The sequence below is a fragment of the Desmodus rotundus genome, chromosome 4 (genome assembly GCF_022682495.2).
Source record: "Desmodus rotundus isolate HL8 chromosome 4, HLdesRot8A.1, whole genome shotgun sequence".
Classification (NCBI taxonomy): domain Eukaryota; kingdom Metazoa; phylum Chordata; class Mammalia; order Chiroptera; family Phyllostomidae; genus Desmodus; species Desmodus rotundus.
In genome coordinates this window covers 21350268-21359262 of record NC_071390.1, presented here as the reverse complement: position 1 = coordinate 21359262, position 8995 = coordinate 21350268, and the positions used below count along the sequence as shown (strand labels likewise).

The window sequence follows — 8995 nt, the reverse complement described above, 5'->3', positions numbered from 1 at the left end:
CCAGCGCCGGATTCTGCAAGTTACTGACAGAGGCGAAGGACTCAGCGACCCCACTCCGCCTCACAGCCAGTCACAGGGGTCTGAGCCCACCTCTGCCTCCAGAGCTTCCTTTGTGCTCTGCCTCAAAATCCCCCAGCGCACGGGGCCTCTCGAGGCTCCTGGCTGCTGCTCCAACACAGCCCCCTTCTCCTGCCTCTGTGTCCATACTCGGGATACCCAAACCGTCCTCGCTTTCCCTCCACATCCCTCACCAAATTCTCCATCCTGCAAGGTGCGGCCTCTGAAAACGATCTGGGTGCCACTGGCTGGACTTGCTCCCATCCACTCCACCAAACTAGGCCCCTCAGCTCAGTCCTCCACCAGCCCAGCCTTCTCCCGGCTCCTGGCTCCCAGCGCGCCGCAGCCCCTCGGAAGCGGGTTCCTTAGTTGTGCCCAGAGCCTGCTTACCCCTCTCAGACAGGCTATTTCACTGTCAGCCTGCCCCTCTCCTCCTCCAGGCAGCCTTCCTTGCCTGCCTCAGCCCCGTCGGTGACATACAGGTCACCACTCAGTTGTTCCTAATCAGGCCTTGCCACTTTTCTTCTTGCTCCCAGACAGCGGCTCCAGGGCAGGGCCCACAGGAGATGCCGATGGCAGACGAGAACTCCTGAATGTCTGACTCCATCACTTCTCTCTTTTAATGCCCCCCAGTCCCCTTCTAGTTCAGGAGCCGACTCAGGCCTGACCTGTCTGAAGAGCAGTTAACCTGCCTTTCTGAGCTCCCGCTCAGCTCCCATCTGCAGCCCCACCTGGATGGAAGAAGGCAGGCAGGGGCTGCCGCAGTTCACAGACACCAGGCAGGTTGAATGTCAAGTGCACTTTACTGGGTCCCTGGGCCTCCACATGCTGTCCTCATGGAGCCTGGGGCACCCCTCCCAACACCTCCAGCTGCACAGGAAGTGTGGTGGATGGAGGGAGTACGCGGAGAGACTCATTCTCCTGCTCCAGAGGGTCATGGGTAATGCTGGGCCACAGCTGCTTGCCTCTCCCCCTGCAGCCCCCATCCCACCTCCAGCAGCTAGACCCCCCTCAGCACAGGGAAGGGGGGTGCCTGAGTGTTCAGCACAGGAAGCCGGGTTCAAACTAGCCACCTGTTCCTGCTTAGAACGGGGCATGGGGGCCGGTGCACAACTCTACCAGGGCCAGTTGTGCAGCGGAAGGGAGAGCAGCCTGCTCTTGTCGGGGGAGGGTGGGCAGACCCTGGGAACCAGGCTGGCCCTTTCCCTCAGGCCCAGGGAGCTGGTGGTTGAAGTGGGCAGTTCAGCCAGCAGAGGCTAGGACGTACTGGACAGCCAGGTGGGTAGCTGGTCTAGCTGGGTGTGCCCCCCGCCCCAGCCATGGGTCACCAGTCCCGCTCGGCTGGCTCTCGGTAGGGGAGGCCTAGGAGCCTGAAGACATCCTTCTCAGTGGGGGTGGGAAGCACTCGGCCAGACCCCACCTTGAGGCCTCGGGTGTCCCGCACCACAGCTGTGCTGAGGGCACGCTCTGACAAGCTCATGCCCTTGGTCTTGGCCAGAGCCCGCATGGAGCGGTTGAAGTAGGCAGAGCCGGTGAAGTAGAGCAGGGCGCAGGCAAACTCGCTGTAGGGCACAACGATGATGTCCAGGCGTCGGTGCCGTCGCCCTGGCCCCGGGAGCCGGCACACTCCCAGGTACTTCTGCTGCGGGCCATTCTCCTCCTGGCTCACCAAGTCATCAGTCAGGAACCCTGGCCCAGCACAGGAGGGCTGCTGGGAGGGCTCGGCCCAGGCCCTGCGGGGCCGTCCTGTCCTCCCAGCTCTCTCTTGGTCATCCTGGGCCCTCTAGTCCCAGGTCACCCATTTCCTTGATGGGTGACCTTGCCTTCTCTGGGACTGTCTCCTTACCTGTAAAAGCTGCATAAAAACCCCTCCCATCCCCCACAGTGTCACAGAAAGATCAGGAGGGACACTCAACCTGCAGGTGGTACTAAGCGCCTGTGTGGTCTGGGGCCGTTTCATCTCTTCCCTGACATGGCTCTGGCCACAAGGAGAGATTCTCATGAAACAACCCTCCCCTGTGTCCTGCCCAGAGATCGCAACTTTGAGGCTGTCCCTCCTGGGTGCCACCTAGCCCTGCCCTGCCACCCAAATCACCCAGAGAGGGGGCTTATACCTTGCTGCCGAAGGCTGTCAAGGAGGCGACTGAAGATTCCCTGGTGAGAGTGGCCATCCGGGTGAGTGAGCAGCACGTCAACGTCGCCACAGGTCGCCTTCCCCCGTCGGTAGGAACCGCAAGCCACACAGAGCAGCCCAGGGTTGAGGCCCTGGGCTGATCCCCGGACCTGGGAAAGAGCAGCAGGGGATGAGGGGCTGTGGGCCTTAGCCTTTCAAGGGGTTCCTCTCTGTCAGCACAGGGTCTTCCCCAACCCAGAGGCCTGCCCCTAGCCTATACCCCAAGCCTGTGCCTGGAAGAAAGACTGGAAAGCCTGAGGAGGAAACGGGCCCAGGGAACAGAGGCCAGAAATCTACCCTGGGGGCAGAGTTCTCTAAGATCACTGGGACAGAAGGGAAGGACGGTGCTCACACTGTGGGGGGCAGCCTGTGGAGAGAGAAAAGAACACTCGGATGCTGAGGGAAAGCTCTCATCTTTCCCTCTAGGGCTCTTCCAAAGCAGAGCCACATCTTCTCTTGGCCCCAGCCTAAACCCATGTGCCGGGTCTGTGCACTTAGGACAGAGGGCCGACTACCTGAAAGCCTTCAGCCAGGTCTCAGCAGCCCCAGGTATCTATGGATTCAGTGCTACAGACAGAGTGTGTGATTTGGGGTTTGAAGCCTGAACAGGCGGCTGGCAGGGTGCGCTGGGCCCAAGTCTGGGGGAGAATCCAGCCCAGAAATATAACTACACGTACAATGGAGGGGTGGGGTGGGGAGGAGAGGGGAGAGAGGCAATTCTGAGCCAGTGTCTCTGTCCTTACTCGGAGGAATGGAGCTGGGTGAGGAGGGAGTGGTGACAGAGACAGAGGGGCTGTCAGCTGAGGCGGTCCCTCACAGAGAGGGACCAGCTCATCAGTCCCTACCCCACAGACACTGGCCTTTCATATGCAGATGGCCTCCCGCCTCCACCCCAGGACACTGAGATTTCTGGGGTCCTGGATACCCTCAACCACAACACCTTGATCCTCAGGACAGGCAGTTCTGCTAATCCCCTCACTCCTTTCTTCAGCCTCCCAAGAAGATGGGAGGAGGCCTGGGGCGAGTAATCCATCAAAAACTCCTAAGGCTGGACCCTTCCGGGGGGGCGGGCTGGGAGAGCAGGCCAGTTGGACAGGGGGCCCAGAGGCTCACTGGGGCATTCTCCTTGCCTGGACACAGTGGCTGAGTGACAGTGTCATCACTAACACCAAGGCCTGGCGACAGGTGAACAAAGGGGCCCATCATCCATCCCGCACCAGCCTCGGACTCCTGTGGCCTGGAGAAAAGCTGAAGGCCCATTTCAACTGAGCCGTCCAGAGTCCTTCCCGATCAGAGTCCTAGACCACAGACAGCAAGCCCTGCCCATAGCAACCAGCCCCTGATCCCAATGCCAACTGAACAAATGATACATCTAACCCTAAATGCACCCTAATCTCTGTAATCTAGGTTTTATGTGAACTTGATCCCTAACCCAACTCTAAATGAAACCCTAATCTTGGCCAAACCTTATTTCTAGGACAACCACAAATCTTAACTAAAGGCATCCGACGCTAAAAAAACCCTACTCCTAATTCAGGCCTAACCTTAACTCACTTCTCGATGTAGCTTCCTTCTAACCCCAAACCCAATCCCGCTAGCACTGGGCTTCTTCCCCAGTTCTAACCCCAAGATGGGCTTCAGAAAGTCCACACATCTGCAAAGAGATATAAAACTCTGCACATCTGTGTCACTTCTGGAGAGAAAGAGTCCATAGTTCTTACCGGGTTCTCTCAAAGAAGTTTGTGAATCAAAAAATGTTAAGAACCTCTGCCCTGACCCACCCTAACCTAGCCCAGTTCAAACCTCAACAGCCTTAAGTAGTTCTGACTATAATCTAGCCCTAACCTAATACTAACGTGAACCAGTCCCAACACCAGTCTAGCGTATAAGCCAACACTTACTCTTCCTGACCCTGGGAACGCTAATCCAAGGAGCCAGTTCTGCAGTCCTTCCCTATCAAGCCACCTACCCCTCCTCTGGGCTCATAGCTTCAGTGCTGACTTGCTTTTTGCTCCCTGGTCCCAACCTCTGGCGGCCCACAGCTGCCTCTGCCTGCTAGGCTCCCCAGCTGGGAGTAGGAGTTGTTGGCTCTGGGCCAGGCCCTAACCTTATGGCAGGGCCTGGCTTTCTTCCTGCTCTGAGACACCTGCTTACTGTCTGCTCAATCTCTGTGGCCTCCTCCCTGGGAATGCGCTCCAGAAAGTCATTGTAATGCTTCAAGCCGATGGCCTGCTGGGTGGTCAGGGATGCCTTGCTTCGAATGTCTTCTAAGGTCCGGAAACCCTGGAGAGAAGAAAGCAGTGGGGGCACCATGAGGACCCAGGACCAGGGAAGAGGCAGCGAACGAGTGTGCACACCAGGCTTCCATCACCCCCAGACTCCAAGGAAGACTTGAGACAGGACCACCCCCAGAAGCAGTTGAGTTGTGTCTGTAATCAGTGGAGCTTGGAAAAGGCAGGGGTCCCGGAAGACAAGGCCCATTTGAGCCCGGGGTCATGATTCTATCTGGGCTCTGGGTCTCGGCCCTGAGCCATGGTCTCTTCAGAAAGGCCCTTGCTGGCCTGGGGGACAGAGAATCATACTTCTTGCCTCTGCCACAGATTAATGCCTCAAGTATCCCCAACTGCAGGGCAGTTCTGGAGCTAGGACAGGCGTCTACACGCGGGCCCTTTGGAAAATGGTCTCCCTCTAGTCTGGGTTTATTCCCATCAGAGCACAGGGTACGAGAACCATAGGTCAGGAGCTCTGAGACACAGCCAAACTGAGCGGGGGCAGGGATAAGGTGTGACCTGATGGTACCACATCTGGGCAGTCTTGGTTCCAGCTCCCCAAATGTTAGAGAAGAGTTCCAGGATAGGCACGCTATCGCTGATGTGGTCCAACTTCCGCAGATGTCCACTCTCTAGGATCTCTACGATCTTCTCAGCCATCCGTTTCCCAATCCCGGGGATACTGCAGGCCTCCTAGAGGAGGGGTTGGAAGAGGCAGGAAAGAAGAGTGAGAAGACGAAGGGGTAGAGCCAGAGGTGGGGGGAGATGACTCCTTTGGCAGATGTCTGAGGAAAAGCCAGCCTGGCCGCTTGGCGGCTGGTGGCAGTGTAAAGCTTGGGCACAGCTGAAGACGGGATGTGTGCATGGAATGGGCTGGGTAGCCTGTCTTCTGGTGTCCGGGGGGATGACAATCGGCACAGGAAGTAGGGACACGAGGTGCAGCAGCGAGAGCTCACACTGACCGAGGCTGCACTGCGTGGCAGGCACGCGCCGCAGAGAACATGCAGTTCGGCCCCCACGCCACGCTGAGCCTGCTGCTGCTCTCGGTCCCTTCACCGGCAAGGACATCAACGCTCAAAGGGTGCACGTCATCTGCCTAAAGTCACCCAACTAGTGACTGATGGAGCCAGAATTCAAACCCTGTCTGTTGGCCTCCAGAGTCTAAACATTTTAAAAACTTTGTTATGGGAAAAATTCCAAAGTACACAGAACAGTGTAACAAATCCCCAAGCAACCATTAACCAGCTTGTATAATTATCAAGATTTTGCCAGTCTGTTTCATCACCCTCCCCAGTTTTTCCTTTTGTACAAGTCCCAGAACCATAAACTCTCAACCACTCCACCTGATCCCCGCTTGTGACCAGTGCCTCCACCAACCTCTTGCCAGTAGAGAGAAGACCACACCCCAACCCTCTGCATATCCTGCCCTGGCCCCTGGGTACCTGGTAGGAGGCAACAGGCTTGTGGAAGCTCTTGAGGGCATTGATGGCCTTGGTGTAGCCCAGGGCCCTCCACTTGTCCCCCTGAACACTGTAGGCTTTGGCCAGCACTTCCAGCTTTTCTGTGATGTGGGCGTTGTGGTTGGTCACCTTCTGGCTTGAAGGCTGTGCACAGACCCACTTACCCAGGCCCTCAGGGGCAGGGCAGGGCTCCCCATCTCCCTCAGGGGGTATGGGGTATCGGCCACTAATCAGGGCTTCCAAATCAGCTGCGCTAACCCAGGTCTCTTCCCCATCACTGCTTCCGTCATCAGAGCCGGGCTTGAGGTAAGGAAGGAGAAGGGACAATAAATCCACAAATGCTCCCCAAAGGTGGGGGGTGAGTCTCCTAGTTACACCCAAGAATTAGGCTGGGTCTCAGCCTTGGGTCTCTGTAAGTGTGGGGCCGTGCTCCATTTGACTTCCTCGGTCCCATCCCTGGCACGCCCAGTGGCATGTGGTAGATACGATGTGGGCAAATACAGAAGTGAAGAGTGTCGGGAAGATCTACATGGCTTCACAACAGACAGCCCTCCTCTCTCGGGGCCCTGGCCTTTCTGAACAACCACTAGGCCCTTCATGTCTCTGTGATCTAGTTCCCAGGGAAAGGAGCTGCGGGGCTGAAAGGCTCCTTACCTGGGCTCGGGAGCTTGCAGCTTCTTCTTTTCTCTGGGGAGGAGATACAGGTCTAGCGGGAGTAGGGGGAGGAGAGAAGGCAGTCCTGAGCAGAGCCTCACAGGCTCCAGGAGGAGTAGCAGAGTCCTGGTCTGCTTTACTGAGCTGTGGTTGGGCCAGGCACCTGCAGGGATGGTGATGGGAAGATAAGACGCCAAAGGTCTTGCCCTGTTTCTGCTCCCAATCCTTCTCGATTTGGAGACCTTGGTCTTCTAATGTGTTCAATTAAGACAATGAGAGTTGTTTTTAATAACTCAAGGAAAGAGTTTAAGATGCTGCCAGAAAACATTTGAGAAAAGTCTGGGACCAGCCCACCTGTCAGGGATGAAGATGCTGAATTCTGCTGTGTCCACCAATCTTCTCTCCTGCAGGCACAAGCTCAGCCAGGCTGACTTCACCAGCTGAGCCCCCGGGGGCAGCCGGGGCAGTCTGAGGAGGCGGAGGGCTCGCTCACAGTCCATGCCGTCATCCACCACAATGTGAGTGACCCCTGGCGCCTGGACAGCGTGTATCTGGCCGCCGTGTTGGACGATCTGCTTCTCAAAGAGTTCTGCCCGGGCTCGCCCAATGCCTGTGGGTACCACATGGGCCCGTAGGGAGCTAAGCCACCCTGTGGAGGAGATATTCAAACGCCTACTGTCATAACTTTCAGACATGATCCAGACAGTAGGACCCAAACAGTCACTTTCTTTCCACCCAGGCTCCACCTTCTGGGGGCTCCACCACCAGCACACAGTTCATTTCCTCAGGGGCCGTCACTTGATGTGAGGGACAAGGGTTTTGGCAAGTCCTGTTCCCTCGTGTAAACTAGAACAGTGTCTGGCACACTGTAGGCATCCTGTAAATTGGTTCATTCATTTATCATGCAACAAGTATTAACAGATACCCCCTGTACACCAGGCACAAGGCACGCGTGTCTTGCAATTATAGGCCTCTCAGTCTAACAGAGTCTCCCTTCCCACCCAATGTGAGAATCTATTCTGCCATCTATTTGTCAATTTGGCTGCAAGATATCTTATAACTCTGGGAATCTGAGATGGATTTCTGGGCTCCCCCACCCCCAATGCAGGCAACTTCTGGGAGAGCCAAGGATTCTGCCAGTCATTCATTTCCTTAGGGACCAAGGAGGATTTTCTGATTGATGGAGGTCTCAGGGTGGGGCAGAAGAGAACACAGCGAGTGGCCTGTCAAAGCCCTGGGGCCAAGTCTGGTACAAGGCAGGTATAAGCCAACCTGCAGGCCCTGGGCGGGCAGCATCAGTCCTAATGTCCGATTCTGGCCGTGAACAATGCGGAAAGTCTAAAGGCCCAAGCACACGAGGGTTCTGAAACTGGGTCTGCTCACCTCTTGCTCCTTCACCGTCTTCCTTCTTGGGGATCTTTGCAAGTGCTTTTGATGATGAATCTGCATGAATTTTCTTCCGCTTAGGAAATGCCTTCAAGATGCCCCTGGGGTCCATCGAGGTATGGCTGGACCCTGGCCTTTCTGTGTGAGCGGTGATCAGGGCCGCTGTCATGAGGAAACCCAGAATTGAGGCTCCCCAACCCCTTTGCCTATGGCAGTAGGATCTCTACCGACCAGGCCTTGGGGACAGTAGCACAGTTCCCCAGGGCCTCCCGAAACCCTTTTGAACTTCAGCGGTTCAGCCTAGCTCTACACTCACCAGCCTTTCAAAGACAGAGTATTGGGGAAAATGAAGGGAAGAACAGACTTACTGGAGGAACTTCTGAAGGGTACCAAACGGTATCATTCGTCAGAGGGGTTACTCTAAAGATTCAGTGCGGTGTCTGCCCTGCTGCATCCCAAAGGGGTTTACCAAGAGGGGATGCCAAGTTAGGAAATAGAACTAACCCAAAGAGAAGTAGAGACTGGGTGAATCTGCACAAACTCCACATAATCTTTCTCTACCCCATCACAGACCCGCAGAGGAAAACCTGGTGGTATGGGAGGTTAAGGAGACAGGCGGAATACCCTGTACCTGCCCTAGTTGCAGGCCTCTCGGCATGAGAGCGCTCAACCCCGGCAGCTGCGGGAAGATGGGGCACGGCCACTGCAGGTGTGCAGCCTTCCGGGATTGGGAGAATCTCGGCCTCACAGCTGGCAGGTGTGGGGCATCCGCCGCAGCACGCAGCTGGAGCGTGCTCGCGACTCCCAGCTGGGGGGCCAGAACAGGGATGGCGAGTCCGGACCGTGCCCTGAGGATTCAGTCCAGGGTAGGGTCAACTTCAGGCCCAGCAATCCACCCGGAGGGCGGGCAAGAGTAAACTACTAATTACTTACCCGAGTAGCCAATGAAAGCGGATAAAGTGAGAGAGGGGCGGGGGTGGAGGGGGGGGGCGGAA

The 8995-nt window shown here is 56.6% G+C and overlaps 1 protein-coding gene across 8 annotated transcripts; it reads right to left on the bottom strand.

Moving 5' to 3' along the window:
• Positions 1–841: 841 nt before the first annotated feature.
• Positions 842–8979, bottom strand: POLL (DNA polymerase lambda). 8 transcript variants are annotated; one of them, XM_053923406.2, is made up of 9 exons: positions 8934–8979; positions 7998–8162; positions 6969–7263; positions 6615–6777; positions 5943–6260; positions 5020–5193; positions 4338–4513; positions 2172–2340; positions 842–1717 (listed from the first exon to the last, which is right to left on the bottom strand). In XM_053923406.2, the coding sequence occupies exons 2-9, from the start codon at positions 8110–8112 to the stop codon at positions 1382–1384; spliced, it is 1746 nt and encodes a 581-aa protein (XP_053779381.1). In that variant the 5' UTR covers positions 8113–8162; positions 8934–8979; the 3' UTR covers positions 842–1381. The 8 variants fall into 8 exon arrangements, with proteins under 8 accessions (XP_053779381.1, XP_045047527.2, XP_045047529.2 ...); XM_045191592.2 differs by lacking the exon at positions 8934–8979 and adding an exon at positions 8632–8913; XM_045191594.2 differs by lacking the exon at positions 8934–8979 and adding an exon at positions 8632–8913 and having other exon boundaries at positions 4377–4513.
• Positions 8980–8995: the final 16 nt, after the last annotated feature.